The 20,957-nt window shown below is 29.3% G+C and overlaps 3 protein-coding genes across 5 annotated transcripts; 1 reads left to right on the top strand and 2 right to left on the bottom strand.

The window, feature by feature from the left end:
• Positions 1–1,171: 1,171 nt before the first annotated feature.
• LOC119689771 (phosphorylated adapter RNA export protein-like) lies at positions 1,172–3,482 on the top strand. Its single transcript, XM_038104673.1, has 7 exons — positions 1,172–1,305; positions 1,362–1,478; positions 1,536–1,625; positions 1,678–2,284; positions 2,844–2,935; positions 2,998–3,232; positions 3,293–3,482. Exons 1-7 carry the CDS (start codon positions 1,276–1,278, stop codon positions 3,457–3,459), a joined length of 1,338 nt encoding a protein of 445 aa, XP_037960601.1. The 5' UTR covers positions 1,172–1,275; the 3' UTR covers positions 3,460–3,482.
• A 1,082-nt stretch (positions 3,483–4,564) lies between these two features.
• On the bottom strand, positions 4,565–6,012 carry LOC119662138. Its single transcript, XM_038071694.1, has 5 exons — positions 5,974–6,012; positions 5,645–5,707; positions 5,410–5,537; positions 5,251–5,313; positions 4,565–4,936 (listed from the first exon to the last, which is right to left on the bottom strand). Exons 2-5 carry the CDS (start codon positions 5,702–5,704, stop codon positions 4,627–4,629), a joined length of 561 nt encoding a protein of 186 aa, XP_037927622.1. The 5' UTR covers positions 5,705–5,707; positions 5,974–6,012; the 3' UTR covers positions 4,565–4,626.
• Positions 6,013–14,535: 8,523 nt separating this feature from the next.
• Positions 14,536–20,358, bottom strand: LOC119662637. 3 transcript variants are annotated; one of them, XM_038072299.1, is made up of 5 exons: positions 20,157–20,358; positions 18,197–18,284; positions 15,202–15,710; positions 14,758–15,142; positions 14,536–14,689 (listed from the first exon to the last, which is right to left on the bottom strand). In XM_038072299.1, the coding sequence occupies exons 3-4, from the start codon at positions 15,676–15,678 to the stop codon at positions 14,762–14,764; spliced, it is 858 nt and encodes a 285-aa protein (XP_037928227.1). In that variant the 5' UTR covers positions 15,679–15,710; positions 18,197–18,284; positions 20,157–20,358; the 3' UTR covers positions 14,536–14,689; positions 14,758–14,761. The 3 variants fall into 3 exon arrangements, with proteins under 3 accessions (XP_037928227.1, XP_037928225.1, XP_037928226.1); XM_038072297.1 differs by having other exon boundaries at positions 14,537–14,706; XM_038072298.1 differs by having other exon boundaries at positions 14,537–14,700.
• Between the last annotated feature and the right edge of the window lie 599 nt (positions 20,359–20,957).

The raw sequence follows: 20,957 nt of genomic DNA, 5'->3' as shown, positions 1-20,957 counted from the left end.
AAATAAAATATATATATATATTATTAATATTTTCACCTATTGTACAAATTTTATTAATAAAATAAATTGATTAAAATATTTTCTGCTGATTATTTTCGTTATATGGAAATCCAATCAATATGTAACAATATCAATAAAATAATTAAATGAAAAAATATTAGTTAGAAAACAAATTCATAAATATATTAAACCTCTAGTTGTAATAAACATAACCCGCACATCATTGCAACACACCCACCCTCATCGAGGTTTCGCGAGCAACTCAGCACAATTTTTAAATTTGCCAAACTTCAAAATCTAATTGAATTTGATTTTTCTATTTTGTTTCTAAAGGCTCAGTTAGACAGTAGGTAACGTAAGAACTTAAATCAAAGCAAAATGCACAACCAACCAAATGTGTATGTTCGATAGAAACGAATTAATTTCCTACGTTACCTACCGTCTCACTGAGCGTTAAGTTCGCCGCTTTTGTTTATTTCGTTCCTATCAAATACGCAGGTTTAGTTGGTTAATTTCTTACGTTACCTACCGTCTAACTGGGCCTTTTACTTCTGCGCGAGAAAATAAAATGCACATAAAAAATTTGATTTTTGAGAAATATAATATAAAGCAAATTTAATTATTATTTATTGAATTTTATAAATTTTATGTCCATAAATAAAAAGTATGCATAACATGAAGGATAAAAGTTGAGTTTAGACAATTTTTTGTTGATGCTTTTCATTATAAAAAAATTTTGTAATAACTGTAATTGTCGGTCCCTGGGAACTAATAGAATTTAAAAACTATTTGTGGTTTGTGTACAAGCTAAAGAAAATATTTATGACTTGTGCAGAAACTTTGATTTGTGTAAAAATTAAATGATTATATGGTTATGTTTACTGTCTCTATCAGCTGAATATTAATGATAAATGACATTATAAAATTTGTTATATTATATGTTTTTGTTATTGTAGGTTTTATATATAGCATAACAACTACCGCTCTGAGTCAATTGAGCCTCTGTGTATCCATCGCTGTGCCATATAATTAATATTGAATTAAAATAAATTGAAATGTGCACTTTGAAACTTTTGTTAGATTTGAATGAAAACATTCTTAGACGTGCAAGTGTCATAGTAGTGAACTATCTAATAAAGTTCATTGAATGCAAGTCACAATAGTTAAGTTCATGACACCTGTCAAAATTGTCACTAATCAAAGTTATCACTGACTGCTTTTTTTTGTGTTGAGGCTGTGTTGAAAAGTTTAACACCTATTTTTAATAGGAGCAATATGAGTGACATGGAACCAATTAATACTGAGGTTGTTAAATAAAATATTCTATTATAACATGAGTGTAAATTTCAAGCCTTATATAGATCTCGACAGATGCAAAATTGCAAAGTATGAACGCATCGGATAACGTCCTAAAACTATGTGAAAGTGATTCTAAAAAAATGCAGCCCGAAAAGGAAGTGAATGCTAATAAATTAAAAGTAAATGTGGCAATCAATTTATATATATATATATATATTTAATTATTATGTTAATAGCCTATTGGATCATCAGATGAACTTTATGCGCTTTTGCAAAGACCACCTAATAACGAGTCGCAAGTTAGTTTTGAAGATGGAGAGTTATTAGTAAATATAAAGCACAATTTATTTAGATTTTCTTATAAAAATATTTCTGCAGGACCCTGTTTCGTCAGATGATTATGAACCTTTGCAACGTCAAAACACTGAATTCTCAAAAAATAATTTCTTATCTGATAGTGAGAATTCATCTCATAGTGAGAATTCATCTGATAGTGAGGATTCATCTGATAATTCATTTGGCACTCTAAAACCTTTAAGAGTTGAACAAAAAGTTCAGAAGAAGCGTCCTATTATGGTACGTGTTAATACGCCAAATGAGACAGGCACAAAATTTAAGAAAAATAATATTTGGGTAGAAACATTAGAAAAAGAAACCCTTAACGAAACAATGCGATCGATAAACGTTTCTTCTGATTTATTTAACAAAAGAAGTGTTGAAAGTTATCAATATCCAAGAAACCTGAAGCGAAAAGGTAGATTTTCAAGAAATGACTTTCATTGTCATCGTTTTAATTCGAAACAGCGTCGTACTGCGAGCAATAAAAAACAAGATGACGCTTTCGATTTTAGTCGTTTGAAAAATAAGCCTCCACATAATAAAAAAAGGTATATACGTGATCTGAAGGACGTAGAAGGGCGTGATGTGGCCGATATAGCCAAAGAAATGGCCAAAAACCTTCATGAACGGAAATCTCATTTAATAGGTAATTGATGAATAAGATTGAATATAATTTAATATAATTTACGATCCAAAGTCAATAGGACTTTTTTCGAAATAACAATTTATAGTCAGACTATCTTTGTGTAATTACACATATCGGTAAGAAAGATTCTATATTAAAGTACTATACATGTTTTAGTTGTCTTTTTTGGTCAGAGTATAAACAACATTTTTAACTCTGGTCTCACAATCGTGGTCATTATTTGTGATCGCGTTCGCTATGGCATTCGAAGTCACTACACCAACTTAACTGTTCGAATCTAAAGAATTTGACATCGTGTAGCTCTTACTGATATTCTGAAGACAACACGTGATTTTAACAACACATTAGTGAAGAATCTACCTTACCGATGCAATTTAATTTGCAATATCAATATTTTAAAAGTCTCAAACACCAAGAAAACTAAATCAGTCTATATTTATTGACTTTATTCAAATAACTTAAGATTCAGATTATCGGGTGTATATTGTAATAAGATTATATATGCATTTTATGAATGATTTCTCTAAAAAAACTTAAAATATCTATCATATACTTTCAGAACGAATTTTAACTATATTAGGTTTGGAGATTCCTATGGATATATATAAAAAAACACAGGCTATAGAAGAAAAAGATGGAATGATGATTTTGGTAAGAACAGTTAATATATTTGCTGGTTTATTTAATTGTTAAAATTCTCCTACATTTTACAGAATGGAAAACGTAGAAGAACATCTGGAGGAGTATACTTTTATCTTGTCAAAGGCGACGAAAGAATTTCAGAAAAGATACGTGATGAAATATTTGAAGTCGATAAGCAAAGAAATTCCAAATGCACTGAATCAATGAATAATGAACCACGTGATCGAAAAGTAGAAGAATGTTTAGGAGACCACGAAAATTTTCTTCAAGGTTCTGATTTAAGTACAGAAAATAAAAGTGGTGATTGTAAGTATATAAATATGTTCTTTTAGTGAATTACATATTATATTTATATGCATATTGTAGTGTCCAATCCACCTCCATTACAGTTTGGTGATGATAATAGTTCCAATGTTGTACCTGAAGTAAACTTGAAAAGTTCTGTTCCTTCGCCGGTTACACAAAATAATGTTTCAACTGAACCAGAGTATTTGGATAATATTGACTTTAATTACAAAATGGATTTGTCTTGAACAAATATACTGAATAATGATAGAACAAATTAGATATAATTAAAAATGTTTTTTTAAATTTATATATAAATTTATATAAAAACCAAGCTATTAAAATAAAAAAAAGTACATAATTTATTTTAGTTTTATTATTTAATCTCTTGGTACTCCAATAGCGTTTTCGACTGGTACATCTGGGGTAACTTTTTTTATTGAGATTTACAAACACAACTACAAAACTTTAAGTTACTCTAAAAACGTTCGTTAATTTAGAAGACTCTAGATATTACCTAGAGTCTTCGACTTCACTCCAAAATATTGCTTATGGAAATCCATCCCTGCTCAGAACGAATTTTCAATTTTGATATTCGCCATTTATTTCATTTATTTCTTATGAGGTGAACATACCACAAATAAAGGATCCATTAATTACAAGTGGACAGCTTCTTGTTGTAAGTAACTTTCAGATTGGATTCTACGAACTTGACGAATTTAAAACAATGGAAGAGGTCAATGGCACTCCCAAACGTTTTGATGATTTGATGAATTGTATCGCAATGACGTTAGTATTCTTTACATCTGTGAATGATATAGTTTCTAGCAAGTATAAAAACAGTTCTGTACTTGCTACAAATTCTTATGACTTTTATATCATTTTTTTGGTGCAAGTGTATTGATGAACGTATATTTCATGCTTTGAAAATAATGGAAATGGAAAATCAGGGACTAGAGAGACAATACAGAAATATGAAGAATAATTTACAGGTAATATTGGAAAACAAGTAATGTGAGCAGGAATAAATAACCTGGAAAAATATTTAATATAAAAGTTATTAACTCCAATTTATTTGTTATTTATTTCATAACTGTAGGCTTGATTGTATGGGATTCGTATGTATCTGTCGACATAAGAAACTAACTAATTATCATTTTATTTCCAATAAGGCTTTTGGTAGCGTTTCTCAAAAATGTTATGAAGCAGATCATTGCGATTGTGAAGATGAACTTAGTCAAGTGAATCTAGTCTGAATTTGACAATCAAAAACACTATCCATAATTTTAGGGAAATTCTACTATGTACTCAATAAAAATAACTAAATAACTTAATTTAATTGAATACACAGTATTAAATGAATGAATATGTATATATTAAGATTGTAATAGGTATCATATCATAGGTATCATGATTTATTTTTTATTGAGTGTTTCCTTCGTCTCCATGTTAGGTCGATCCACACCGGTGTAGATGTTTGGCCACATGCCTTCACTCTCACATTCTAACAGTGGTCTTGCTAGGCGTAAGCTTCGTATGTCTGAAGTTCTCCTTTGGGTTGAGCCCAGATCTTGAAGATCAGGAGGTTGCACTATATCATCAGACAGGTAGTCGATACCCGCTTCTTTTAGAAGCTTTTCTATTTTATCTTTACACTGAGAAGGGTGTTGTAACTCACGTTTTTTCTTCAAAACACCTGGAGCACGTTCTCCACTCAGCGACATTCTGTATGAAAGAAACGAAACAAAGTTATATATGGTATTATAAATTAACTTGAGTGAGTGTCTACCACTTCATATAATTCGGTCATTAGATTTAATCTATATATTTCTCATTCAATGCGGTAAACGATAATTTAAAAGTTAAAACATGTATTTATTTTCTGTTGATTTGATATTGAAGTATTGCAATTAGCGTATTTTAAATTTAAATGTAGTCTCCGACTAAAGTTCTTGTATGGACTTGCAACTAAATTTCGACTTAAACATATATAATACTTTTTTCCCGAAAAATAGTAATTGAAATATTTATACACATACCTCATGAATGCATCAACATTTGACAAATGGGTGGTAGATGGTGGGGTTTCAACTGGTATATCTCTGAAAAAAAATTATATAAAATTATAATATTACACTTAATACATTTAAAAAATGAAGAAAAAAAATATAGATTATTAATCAATAAATACTTCATACTTATTAATATACTTTGCACGAGCTGTTTCGATTAACGACTTTTTATCGATATTAGGAGTAATTACACCTTTTTTGCCGTGTTCCTCCTCTAACATCTCACCGTAACCATTATTTTGAACCCGTTGTGCCTAATTAGTGAATTAGTGAATTTTTAAGAATTAAAAATCTTTATCTTTCACAACTATTTTTTAAAACAGCGAATTATTATTACAGCGAATATTCAAGAAATAAATACCTGAACGGCAGCCAATTGTTTAGATGACATATTCATTGCTATTTCGGAATAATCAGACATTTCCTGAAATAATATGAAAATAATGCACTTTTATATCGAATATAACATTTATTCAGATCTTTGTTAGAATGCAATTAATATATTTTATATAAGACAAATTTGAATATTCGATAAAAAACACCTTCAACAACGGTCGAAAGCTCTGCTTACTAAAAACACACCTCTTATATTGTTGCACTATTATTTATATTTATTTGTTATTTAAATTTAATGAAATTTTATTTAAAAAATAATAAATTAATAATGAATTATCTTGAAAATGTACTTACTATGAAATTTTCACAAATCAATTCACTTGCATAAGAAAAAATTTTGTAAGTCAAAAAATTGACAGTGCAATTCAATTTTTGACAATCAGGGTTTTGTTTAAAATTTTAATAGGGTACTCCCAAAAACTCCCAAAAAGTCCCAAAAACTCCTAAATGTCTTTTATATTACTAATATTCTGGCAAATATCTTGAAACTTGAAGTTTCTGCTTCATGCAATTCGCCGTGAATAGTAACTGTGCAGCAGCGCAGATGAGATGAGTATGAAATAGATAGAAATAGAGCAAGCAGTAGCTCTAGAGGTATGCTGTAGGTTTGTTTAGTAGGTCTAACAATGGAGTACAGAAATAAAGAAACAATGTTTTTTTTGTGTAATTTTTTTTTTGCGATATGTAAAGTATATTGATTATCGGAATTAATTTGAGTAGGAAAAGATAAGAAAGGAGGAGTTAAAAATTTTTTAGATTGGTTAGAGCTTTTAGGTTTTCTTTTTGTTATTAGAAAAAGAAAAAAGAAAAAAGAATTAGAATTTTATAATTAGTGTGGAGTTTTTTTTTGTTTTCTTTTTGTTATAAAAATAAATGAAGAGGAATTAAGATTTTATATTTATATTTGTTTTTATATTTAAATATGTCAGCGGTGGTAACTAAGTGTCAAAAACCCCATCCCAAAACCGGCGACCATACCAGCCCTGTCACCGTGTCATGCTAGACACCTAGTACCACACCAATGACAAGGCTGATACAACATAATTTCAATAAAAAAAATATTTTTATTATTTGCTTAACTGCAGCTGGTGGCATAAGTTTTGTAATTACTAGTACTTACTACTACTTACTACTTATTACTAGTATTTACACATAATATTAATATACAACAACTTATTTATTTATTTCATTTATTTATTTATTTTTTATTTATTTTATTTTATTTTATTGTATTTGATTTTATTTATTTATTTGTTTGTTTTATCTGAAAATAATTTAAAAATTTACATAAAACACATACATTTAAATTAATAACATTTTGAATAATTAACTAGAATTTTTATTATATATTTTAATTAAATGTTTGTAATCAATTAAGACTTTTACGTACCTTATATTATTTTCATTATATAGTTGTATTTATTTATAACTTTATTTTGTTTAATGGAGCAAATAATATCTATATTAATTCGCAATACCAACGCAGATGTGTTTATATATATAAAAAAAACTGAAAAAAAAACTTTGTGCTTTAAAAAAAATTTCTTTGATAGAGTCTTCGCTAAAGATAAGCAATTTGCTACAAAAAATTGTCGCTCTAAGGGGAAAAACGGAAAAAATTCGAGTATCTTCAAATCGAATTTCTTCAAAAAGATGAAATTTCTTAAAAAAAAATAAAAATTTTCGTTAAAGAAGAGAAATTTGCTTTAAAGAGATTCACTTCAAATTAGTTCATATAATCGAGCCATAACAGGGCACTGTAGACTAAAATACCGCCTTACGAGACTAGGTATATATACAGAGGCAAACTGTAGAGTCTGTGAAGAGAATGAAGAGTCAGTCACACATGTGCTATTAGAATACCTTGCATTAATGCAGAAACGGATTAGATTCCTGGGTATATATATTCTTAGAGAAGAGATAATAAAACTATGTAAAGTAAGTTTTATACTACTTTTTATTGACGCAATAGGGTTTAGAGAGACCTACTTTGAACCTAGAAGGGGGCAAAATAGACCCGACGGTCGCTGTGCCACATATCCTAACAATAATATAATATAATAAATAGTTCATATAAACAAAAAGAGAAATCTGAAAAAAGTCAAAATGACTTCAAAAGAAATGTGGTAAAAGTATTTCTTACAAGTGTACTTAAAACTGTTCGTCAAACATATGTTTTCCTATAGCTGTCTTTGCGTTATAGAGAAGTTTGTCTGTGCTAATATTAATTTGTAATTAATTTATTAATATTTAATTTATAAACAATTTAAGCATTTTCTTTCTTTTTTTTTAAATTTTACAAAGAACTGCTTCATTATTTATTCAATTTTGTTTTAATCCTTTTTATAGTATTTGTTAAGATATACAAATATGTGTACAATATATGTATGTGTATATATATACATAATATATACATACAATATATAAGTCTACATTATAGACCAAGGCTGTCCAGACTATATAAGACCGCGAGCCAATTCGAATTACTGAATAGGTTGGATGGCCGCAGATATAGATACATACGTTCATAATTTTGCGGGAGAAAAATAAAAATAGAGCGATAATGTAAATTTAGTTTTTCTATCAATATTAACATTATTAATATTAGTTGTGACCATAAATAAATTATGGTCATATAATTTATTTAAAATAAATTATTTAAAACATTTTAATTAATTTATTTAGAATAACATAAAAATAAAATAATGTAATGTTACCAAAATATAAGAACGAAAAATTTGCCTACTTGAGGTGGATTAGATACATGTCGCGGCCTGCACAAATATTAGCCGTGACCTCATGAGGCCCGTGACCTATGCTTTCGACACTTCTAATATAGACAATCACTAATCGTACACTAAGGTTGTGCAATTAGGTTTTGATTATTAATTAGACTAATATGTATTTCTTTTATTTTTGGATAATTTTTTATCTATGTAGACTATTCATATATATATTATAGTGAAGGTTATTTTTGAAATAGAGTAAGAATATTTTTTAAAACATTTTTATTCGATTGAATGAATCTACTATATAAACTCATAAATTATGATTATAAAACATAAGTTTTTTCAGTTTATAGATATATAAATCATATGACATGAACTCTTGTATTACATACAAAACAATTTAATTGCAGAAAAACAATTTATTTCACAAGCCATATTAACCATTAACTGTTGTCGTTAATTACTTAGAACATCGTTCAATTGATGATATACCCATATATAGGTATTAAGTATGAAATTAATTTTCCTACATAAAAACAATAAGTTAATTTAAATCCAGCTGCAATTTAACTTATTTAATTAATTTTTCCTTTATACATTGCCATCATAACAGGAAGCTCAACTCGTATTGCAATTAATGGCAAACTTAAAACTATTAACAGTTTTTTCCTTAATACCTGCACAGACCAACTCAAATTAAATGGGTTACACTTAGGGCACGTTTTTAATATTAATAAAGTAACAAGCGCACGTCTTCGATGTCTATGCAATATGGCAACAGTTACATCAACTACAGGCACCAGCTTCATTGCCAGCCATCACCTACGAGTATCAGTAGAGCGGTTATTTGACTTCGGGAAACTGCAATCCTGCCATTTTCTATTTGTACAACTACTTTATTGTTGTTGCTTTTGTGGTCTGCCTCCATTAAAAGCCAGATACTAAAACTAAAGTATTTATTTCAGCTCTCCTTTTATGAATCTATTAAAAGTAAAACAATATAAAAACCATATTTCGCTGCTACTATTAAATACGTTCGTTTCGTGTCTTTCATTTTATGTTTCAGCTCCAGCCTCAGCTCCACCTTCTCCAACCACCGAACTAAAGCAGTCACAGCATTTTGATATTCCTCATACAAAGCGTATTTCCTGGCGACCTTATTTACTCGTTTTGCAGCGATAAACGTGTCTGGAATCAGTAATTATGTAATATTTATCAAACCTTTTCCTTTTACTAAAGATTTTTAATTTGAAGGAACTTTTAAGGAGACAAAATACTTCTAAATAGCCTTCTTTAATCGTTTAAAGCAAAAATAAAAAATACGAGTACTTTAATTTTATAAGTTTAGGAATTATAAAAAATGCATAAACATCTGTTATATAAGTTATTAGACATTAAGTGAAGATAAATCCTTATTAAAAACGAATGACTATCAACAATATATGGAAGACTTTAAAGTACCTTAATTAGAGCTTATCGTTTTGCGACACACTACGTAACTGCCGAACTGATTAATCCTTACAACTACGGTAATTTATCTGTTTTTAGTAGAGAAGAAAGCTGAGACTATTGAGAACTTATCTAAAAGGTCACCTAGTCACAACCAACTCAACAAGATTGTTAAAACTGGATTTACAAAATTTGCTTGATGGCTCTATATCAGGAAAAAAGCTCTACGACAAGGTCTACTATGATTCTACATGGAGTCACTGAAAAGCGACCAAAAGCGCTACAGCGTGTCGGTTTAAATTAATCTAACAAAAGTTTGTTTTCAGTTTTCTAAACACTGCAATCCATTTTCAATACTTCAATATTATTCAATCAATACTGCCTTCATTAAAATTTTCCAGCATCACTCTGGACCACCAGCATACAAATTGTTTATGCATGCAAAACTAATATTTATGAATTATCTTCCAGTAAAGTTTAGCATAACCTGTTGCCTTTGCTCTGAATAAATATAAAGTAAACTTTTAAGTTTGCAAAGTTAATGACGCAAAGTTTGGAACAAAATCACTGAAAACTCCATTCAAAGCCAGAAACAAGCTCACAAATTTAAAATAATTACTTGGAATACACAACAAAACTGAAATGAATAAAATTATCTAAAATTATAAAATGAAGTAAAGGAAACATGAATGCACAAAACAAATATTCAGTCGTATTCAGTCAAATATTCACAAAAACTTCTCATGACTGACTTTACTACCGACAAATCCTCGAACTCAATAAATGTTAAAAAAGAAAACCACATTCACCGTAGTCAGCAGTGCAGTGAAGAATTTGTGAGCTTGATAAAACGTCTATTTAGATTAGGTGTGCCAGGCTTTTTCCAATAGCTGCAATACTAACTATGAGTATCATCACAGATTTTTATATTGACTACTTCAAAGTATTACAATATAGTCGTTAGTCCTTACAAATTTGCATTGAATCATCTCAATTGCAGACAGCACGGTTCTTATTGTTCCGCACCAAATCTATACGCCTTAGAAATTGTACAATTCTCGCCCATGCTTTCTGGCTTAGATGAATCTAGTCCACTAGATATTAAGTCTATCTGTTCTCATCTCTCTCCCCTGATTACTGGAATGAAGTTTCTACATTGCTGTGGAAATCTTCTCCATTTATTCCTAAGAAGTGGTTTTAATGGGTTCAAGTCTTACACTGTGTCTTTCGATGATTTCGAATGGGATTGTGAATATCATTACAGCAATCTCTAACAAATATCGTGAATGATTTGGTTAAATATTGGTCAATAAAACAATTAAAAAAATCGGCAACTTTAAGCAATATTGTCGTTATGTCATTAACAAATAAAAAAATGCCTGATAAAGCATAGGTGTGAACATCATAAAATTTCATTTGGAAGTTAAATTTCTGTTGGGAGTTCACAAGAAATATTTTACGTGGATATGTTGCGGCCTTTAATTTCACGTTAAAAATAAATTGTAAATTATATATATAATATGGTATTTATTCATACAGAATTAAATTTACAATTACACTCAATTAAATAAACATAAATAAAAATATGAATAACAATATTTAAATTTATATTAAAATTATACGATGAGATTCGATGCGAATATTTGAACAACCGTGCTTTTTCCCAACCGATATTTATTCATCATTAAAATTTTAAAGCAATAATTAAAAAAATATTTAAAAAAGAATTTTTAAAAATATAAAACCCGAATGTCAACACTGGAAGTGACATTATTAACACATTTAAAGCCGCAAATGAAAGCAAATGATGCTGAATTGTTGTCAATACAGCTTTCGTCTCATAATTAAAAATGCTAAAGGACATAATTAATGACAAACAGTAATCGAAAAATTTGTACCAAAAACCAAAAAAACAAGTGAAATTAATTACAATTATTCGTGTGGCTTCATTGGTTTACATTCCAAGTTTTGTTACAGTGTGATTACAAAATTGGCAATTCTTTATATTGAAATTATTATTTATGCATATTAAAGCACTTAAGCTCATTTTAAATAATCAAAAGTAATTAATTTAAAAATTTTACAAACAATTCTCATCAAAAAAATTATACAAATAATGATTCACTATGTGAAATACAACTGTGATGCAGTAGAGCACAGAAGAAACAAAATTTTAGGTGCATACCAATTAGAGAATGAAGACCTTCGAAAACTCCCTCCGTAGGAGCTGGTTCGATTCCTCGAGATACTAAATATCTAATAATTAAACCTATCTGTTCACATCTCTCTTCCCTGAATACTGGAATGAAGTTTCCTTAATGCTGTGAAAATCTTCACCATTCATTCTTACGAGTTGGTTTTCCTGAAGTTTTTGAAATGCATTAGATCTGCTTTTTCTAATAGTTAGATATAAGACCATATATCTTCATTGTTCCAAAGTCAACATTCAATGTCTTGAAAGTTTTACTAAAGTAATAATATGTTGCTCATTAAAAGTGATTCTCTTTCCTTCTACACTATAACTAGTTATGAGGAACTAACAAGTAATTTACCTAAAATGTTTTTAAAAACTTTTCTTACTTTATGTGAAATACGAATTAATTTATGTGGTTTCTTTCGATAACGTCGTGAAAATAGACCTGCAGTGTTCAGAAATCTGCCATCTTTTTCGTTTATATAAGTTAACACCCGCGTACCCCAAATCCGACCCTGTGCTTAGTTTCATTAACGGAGCAATCATGCGATATTGTTCGAACGCATGGTTGCTACCAAACGGGACATCCACTTGTTTGTCTGGTAAAGTCCCGTTTGGCTTCGGTAGCTCCCAACTTAGCAAAAGTGCGCTCGGTCTCTCCTGCTTTAGCTTCCGAAGAAGCAACATCAATACTTCTGATTAAATAAAAAAATATTTAACTTTTAATATTATATTAAATAAAAGAATATTTAACTTATACCGCTTAGAATGAATTTTCTTGTCCTTAAATTACTTCAACAACTGTTGAGTTGTTAAGGACTTGATTAATATCATCATCACTGTGAATATACCATGAACTTTAAACAATATTTCGAATAGCTTCATTTTGAAGTCTTTATGTTAATATTGTATTGGGTGACACGGCTCCAAATTTATGCCCCAAAAGACCATATTGGCTAGCTCAAACGTCGCCTGTCCGTAACACTGCGTATATTGTTGGAATATTGTGTCTAAATTTAAGAGGGTCATGGAAAAAAAAATTTAAGGAATCACTAAGGTACTAGTCCTGCAATGACTTAAGACTCCTAAACCAACTTCAACTTCTTACTACAATAACAGGAAAATTTTATAAATTATGTACAAGAATGAAAACAAACTGCAATAGTCATATCAAATATCTCAGAGTTTGATTTATATATCGTAAGCACATTTAAATTGTAAGGCTAAGTTCGTGATATTAAAAGGAAATATTGCACTCAATCATTAAAAAAAGTTTTAATCCACTCCGAAGCCTTACTCTCTAAGCTGGTAGTAGTTGTGTGAAAAAGGTAAGTAATTATACTTATAATTTTTTAAACAAATGAAAATAGTTGCCATTAATCTTAGTATATGTTAACTTTCAGTGTTTCTGTTTTTGGCACAAACATAAAACTGCGTTAGTTTCAATGCAAGATATGAAAAGCATGATTTCTCAGAATCATAAATTTTCTGGCTTACTTCTGAAGGCTTGGTAATCCGGATACTTTGTTTCGCTTGCAGCACGAAATGCAATATATCACGCAATTCTTGATAGTTGCGTGCCAACTACAATAGTTTTTCAAAGTTTTATTAAAATGCATTAGTTTACCAAATACACTTTGTACACAGTGAATGCCTTTTAAATATTTAAAAATATTCAAGCATTCCATTTAAAAATGTGTTACGCATCAAATCTATAGGTATAACTATAAATAGTGGGTAAAATGAATTGAAATCTGGAATCGATTTTGATTTCACGGGTACTATGAACTGATAACGGATTTTAGTATACTCATATATTTCTCTATTGTATACACCGATATAGTTAACTTTACGAGATATCAGAGTATGAAGCTTCAAGAGAAAAATTTTTCGGAAGATCTATGGTCCCTTACGTCTTAGCAGAAAGTATTGAATTAGATTCGCTGGTTTTGACATGCGGTGGAATGGAAGAAACTGCTCAGTATAAAAAAGATGTTTGATTCGGTATCCCGTGATAAAAAACGCGGTAGGGAACTTCCAAGTGACCAACGATATGAATGAAAGCAATCGATACCACCAACTGGCAATAGCAAGTAACTGATTGGGCAGGCAAGATTACTGAACGCGGGCAAAAATGACTCACATCTGTAATGATCAACTAAGCAAGTTAGTATATAAGCGCAACTGGGCACTTTTACTCTTTAATATGTGGGGGTACTACAGGGTCCCACCCATCTCATTGACTAATTTATGTATTGCCTATAAGCTTCATGATTATTTAGTGATTGATTGTTAGTAATAACAATTTATAATACACAAAAGTATGCACTTATATCTTGAAGGTCTTACAATCTTACTTTAAATGCATTGAAATTTTAAAATATACTTGCATTTTAAATTTATTTGCTTTAATATTTACTATTGAATATATTATATATATATATGTATATACTATTGCATTACAAAAATTTTTTACAATATAATTTTAAAACATTTACAAATTTTTCTTCGTGTCAAGCTTTGCCATAAATAAATATTTCATATTCGCATCAATTCGATGGTGGGTACAGTCTTGATCCATAACTTTTTAAATAAATTTTTAATTGTCTCCAACAACATCTCAACAGTTTTGGTCCATCTTTTACATAGCTTAAACTTTTTATATTCTGCATTATCAGTTATTCAAGAAAAGAAGTTTTTACTTACCGCATCATTCTGAATGTTTCTCAACCAATGGAATCAAGTCATCAATAAGCATAGCCAAGACAGCTTTCTCGTTATCACGTATAATGCTTAACATGGGCGGACATTCATTACAGATTTTACGTAAAACTGCACCAATTATTTCTGGAGTACGTTTCATTTCTGGCAGCATTTTTATAAAAAATTTATTAGTACGAAGAGCTTCTAAAGGATCCTCAACATTTACGTCATACACCATAAGTGGTGTGTGACCGTAACATTTTCTTTCAATAGTCATCTTATTCCTTTCGATTTCTTTGTTAATGTTTAACTGGGTTGGACTATGAGTAAAACCATAAGTAAGATCCTTTGGACGCATAAGTAACTTAATAGATGTATTAGAGTTCTCCTATACAAATAAAAATTTAAAAAAATATATTTTAAAAAAACTATTTAAATATAATTTACCTCTTCTTTATTATCTTTTCGGATACCTTGAGCGAAATCTTTAAAAAAATATCTAATGTCTTCCTCACTCGAATCAAATGATGATCCACCATTTGCAGCGTAATTAGCCTTAGGCGGTTCTTTAATTGCAACTATGCTATAATGTTCTTTAAGTTTTGCAGCTGCTTGAGAAGTAGTTGGTTCTGAAGTCATCCTAGGTATCTTATAAGTAAATGTTGTGATTTCTTCTGATGGTTCACTTAATTTAGGAAATGGGCTATGGGTTTTATCATTTTCATTGGGGTCGATGAAAACAATACTATTGTCTTCACATTCTCCATCAAAGATCAATTTATTAATGAAGCGACTTTTACTCTTGGAGCGTTTCAGCACATTAACCTTTAAGTCCCAGTTTGAGTCATCTTTAACAATATCAATAGTAAGGGTTTCACCTTCAACTGTTTTGATATTGAGTTTTAAATTATTCATATCTTCCATTTTTATTTAACAGATTTAAATGGAAATACAGGCTATATAAATAAAAAAAATTAATAAATAAATATAATTTGTTATTAAAAAACTGTGTTGAAAAAATATTTTTGAACTTATATATTAATTCAAACCAAAATTTTCTATGCATATCCTTGCGGGATATTGATTGTGGAGGTTGGAACAGCATCATTGCTTAGGGTTACGGATGCACTTAAATGAGAAAACAGCAAGCCTTTTCCGACAACTTCATCGGAAGAAGACACGCGTTTTAAATGTCGCTGGAGTTAAAGGAGTTGAAAAGATGAAAGTCCCAAAAATATAATAAATCAGTAACGATAAATCGATAATTACACTTCGAATTACTTCTCCCTTTGCAAATTTTAAAAGGATCCTCTTGGGAAAAAATTCGGGTTGCATAAAGTATTGACTATTTGGAAGGTCTCGGAAAATGATTCCACTTTTATAAAATATATTTCAATTTAACGAATAGTATGTAGTTGTAAGGAGCTAAATTAAGTGAATACAGTTCAAGAAGTCTATAAAGTACTATAATGATTTTGTACGATAACGAATTGGGACTCAATCTTTTGAAACAGCTCATCGAATTCTAGCTCACAAGTGTTTTAGAATTCTCAGCTACTCTTCTGTGTTCAACGTTTAACTTTTTTGGATGAGTTCAATGTAAACTCATCCCTTTGGGTGGAAGAAAACGGTCGGCTAATACGGTCATAACTATGCTGCACTTTCACATTGTGCTTTCTTTTCAAATTGGGAAAACAACTTTTCCAATATTATTACAAATTAGAATGGATGATATACTAATAACATATCGTTGTAATATTGAACTCGCTAGTCTTTTTAATTATCTGTGGAATAAAGCGCGCACATATCTTCTTTTTGATAGATTGCGATTCTCAATATTCAATATTTCTTCTCGATAAATATCACAGATATACTGTTGTCACTTTGAGTAATCTTTTTGACTTCGTTGATGTTTAGTTCAATGCGAGTTGTTTATGGTGGAGGTACTCGATCATTGTCCTCTATGAATGAATATCGCTACGAATACGGCCATTATGGATACGGTTAAATCAGCAGAAAATCTGTGCATGAGACATTAGTAAGTTTCTGCGCCAATTTAACGTTGTTGATAACGGAATGTGTAGAGAATAATATAAATCGCTTAGTTTTTTCATTTTAGATTTACAAACGATGTACACAAAGTACGGCAAGTGTATTCTATCAAGTTTCTATAATAATTTGACGGATTATATGTTACACTAATCATCTACCATCACTCACGAATAGTTGTAAGCTGGTATTCTAAAAATTTTTAGGGAACCACTTCCATGAGATTAGATCAGGCTGTGGGTATTGTTGTATCTTTTTACTCTTCTTAACACTCTAAGAAGTTTCTTAGTCAAAAATTATGAAAACAATGTATAGATTGTATATTAGATTTTATTAGAAAAGGTGCTATAAAATTAAAAATTAAATTATTTTAAATAAGTCACGGCACTTGGATAAATAGCCTATTAAAGAAAATGTTCTGCATAAATGGTCAATTAAAGGATCTTTAATTTAAAGTTACTGTGGTTCATTGGGTTTTGCTGTATCAATGTATTTTATTAAATTTTTTTTGAAAATTTTTTATATGTACTTTTTTATTGTTTAAAGATAAACAGATACTTTCTAATGATTAGGTAAGTTAATAAACTTTATTACAGAGAATGATTTTCAGTTGAAATAACACAATGTTAAATCAAAAATTTAGTGATGTTACACAGCAGTGTTTTCCTTCATAAACGAAAGATAATGAAGTGCAAGGAAAAAAGGACTAAAATGATACACTTACACCTTTTCAAAATAAAAAAATCAGAATATAAAAATTAAACTACAGAGTTTGTTTTGATTGATAAAAATTATTAACAATTTTATGTGGAATTTTTATGACAATTTTGTTTTCTCATAAAAATAATGCAATGAAAATTTGCTGACTATATCTATAACAGTCAATAACTGCTGAAATCATAAGTTTTATGTTCATTTAATGGTAATTTTAAAATGTTGCTCATTTGTATTAAAAATTTTTATGACAAAAATATAAATTTTTTTAATAAATTCTTTAGCTTTTTAGGCAGATTTTTTTGTTGAGCTACTACCAAAGAGTGGTCTCAACCGCATCTGTACAGTCAATAACCTATCACAGTATTGGATTCAATAATTCCACATATGAAGTCAGTTGCTTATTGACATGAGTCCCTTACTTAATAAATCATCATATTTATTTATAATTAGAGAGAGTATAGGATACTCAAGTATCCTCGAATAACCTGTAAACTTATGGTTCAATACGTGATGGAATCAAGGAATAACATGTTAGATATACCATTTAAAAGAGCGCTCCATATTATTGAATTTTAAATAATTGAAGAAAATTTTATAACCAAATATATTTCCGTGGACTTTTCAAGTTTCATAATATAAAATAATAAATATTTTTTAATCTTTTAAGAGAACTTACCCAGTAAAATGTTTGCAAATTTCTATTCGTCAACTCTCAATAATTTTGCTGAAATTTAGTTTAACTATACTCTGACTCTAAACCGCTTCTAAGAAAAAGATTTTGTTAATAAATTATTTGAAATTATTTGTAATTGACATATAAGAAATTCTTTATCTGAAATAAGTAAACAACTTTTAAGTTTACTTTAATATTTAATCTAAATATTTTAAAAATATTTCAAAGCTATTTTGATTAAAAATGTTTTCAAACAATATAGCTTAAGAATCCTAAATAATTTTAAAACCGTTGACTTTTCCAACAAAACTGAATTTACAATGTTTATTTCAGCAACAAAATGGATGGTGGCCTATAGATGGTTCAAAGAGCACACAAGATAAACCATCATAAAAACGACAAGATTCTTCTACAATCATAAGAAAATCAAGCAATTATCTTATCTTATGGTCCACACTAATACCGCATTGACAGGAAATTATTTTAGAAGCAGTTATCCCGACAGAATGGAATCTCTTTTTAGCGACTACAATAATAGCTATAGTTGAGAGGAGTAAGTTGAAAAGGTCACTTCGCTGCACTGTCACTCACCAGCATTTACTAAAAGGCGTTTATCTACTTTATTGATGGACACACTCTTTATTATTTATCCGATATTGCACATATAAGAGTCAGAGATATTCTCCCTTTCATTAGAACGATTCCCTGGAAATAAGTAGAGTGTCCCAAAAATTTATGGGAAATTGTATCCTCTTGTAAAATAAACTGCCATTGCTATCTATCTATGGCCGCATGGAAATCTAAATACAACCAAAATATATGTACAATAAGTTATGAAAATATCATTTCATCTGTCACATTTAAGTACAACGTTCAGTACTACTAAAACGTTCAGTATGAATAACATTGTATGATCAATAAAAGTAATGTCAGATATTTACAAATATGTGGAAACGCCTTATCCACTTATTTATTTTAAAATATGTGAAAGTGTATTAATAAATATCATAAAAATATTATTATGTGAATCGTTGTGGTAACTAATTTTAATCATATCATAGTTGGATCCAAGCATCTTGGATTGTTACATCTTGTCATGGTGACCAAGATTTAAAGTGCTTTATCATTTTTTACAGAATCATTGCTAAAGTAGTTAAAACTATAGAATTTACTTAGTCAAGGTTCTATTTTTCACTATCAATTACTATTGGATTTATCAATATGTTATAGTCATCTCGCAGATAAATATAGATGAGAACATGTGGAAGACCCCCTGTAACATTTAAAACTGCAAAAAAATTTGCACAACTTAAATTCTGTCTTGGTACTGGACTGCTTTGTGGTTCGTCTCATCCAATTTATTATTATACATATTACCCTGAGACAAGTTCGGAAGGATTGTACCATTGATGGCGGCGCCGACTTAATATCGTATGCAAATAAAACAGGGTGTGTAAAGAATAACTATGTGTGGCTGTAAACCAAAAACTATATATGCATTTGTGCATTTCTTGTATAACCTTAACTAAAGCTATACTTTCAATTATCAGTTTAAGACATAATTTTTAAGGCAGAAGTTGCTATTTAGGTCAGTGAAATAGGAATAAATGAATATTTGCATTCTTAGTACACTAAGCATACTAATCAACTAAATTACTCTTGAAATTGTAAGTGAGATATGATACAAAAAAAAATACTAATTTACTCTAAACGGATCTGTCTTCCCCAACAAGTGAGAAGCCAATGAGACAATAAAATAGTGCTACATAACTTTATGTTATATTACAACACTACTTTTTAGGGACTCAACTAGGTTCGTTTTTTGATATTGGCTATCAGTCATTATCTGTAGTCTTCAAAGTCTGCTTCACTTTCTTATTTAGATAAAATTCATTAACAACAGTGTAAAGTATATAATAAATTTCATTAAATTTTCATAAATAAATATAGTTATAAATCATACCTGAGAGACCTTTTCCCAATCTTCGGATCTTACTTTATGAAGGCTTTAAATTTGGTGATCACTAATTTTAAAGAAAATGTACTATTTGTTGATTTAATATTAAGTGATAGCGTCTGCCAATTTTGTTAACTCTAAAAGAGTGTCCAAAAATGAAGAGCTGAAACCAAATTTGAAACAAAAACTACAGTGACATATGTTTTATGTTAGAAAATATTTTTAAATAATTTTTGTTTTTTTAAATTGAAATGTTTTTCAATGATATATTATGCATAAAAAAATTTATAAAATATAAAACAAAAGTAATCAATCTGTTTACATAAGAAAGCATTCATAGCAACTTTCACCTCGTTCAGTTATATATATATGTATCTACATATATATATATAAATAACACTATGTCATTTGTTAGTTGTCAGGAATTATGATGTATCCTCAGAAATTATATACTGATTTTTTATAACAATAACTAAACTATGGAACTCTCTATCTGTTAACCAAAACTTAGACATACAGTCTCGAAAACCATCTTAGTATGCCGTAGCATTACAAGGCCTACAAAAAATAGTTATCAAAAGTTGATACTTTTCAGTACAGACATCACTCCACTTGCTACTTAAAATTCAGTGAAAGGAAGTATATTTCTTTTCCTGGAAATTTACGCGATTATGAGAATAAATCTACAAAATTATGCAAGCATAACAAATGTAACATTTGATAACTTATTTCTCAAGATAACCAATCGCGAAACCTTGTAGAGGCTTTCACATTAAGTCTAAAGTACTTGGACAACTTATTTAAGTA

The sequence above is a fragment of the Teleopsis dalmanni genome, chromosome X (genome assembly GCF_002237135.1).
Source record: "Teleopsis dalmanni isolate 2A chromosome X, ASM223713v2, whole genome shotgun sequence".
Taxonomy (NCBI): Eukaryota; Metazoa; Arthropoda; class Insecta; order Diptera; family Diopsidae; genus Teleopsis; species Teleopsis dalmanni.
Note: the sequence above shows the minus strand (reverse complement) of the source record. Positions and strands in the feature narration are given on the sequence as shown.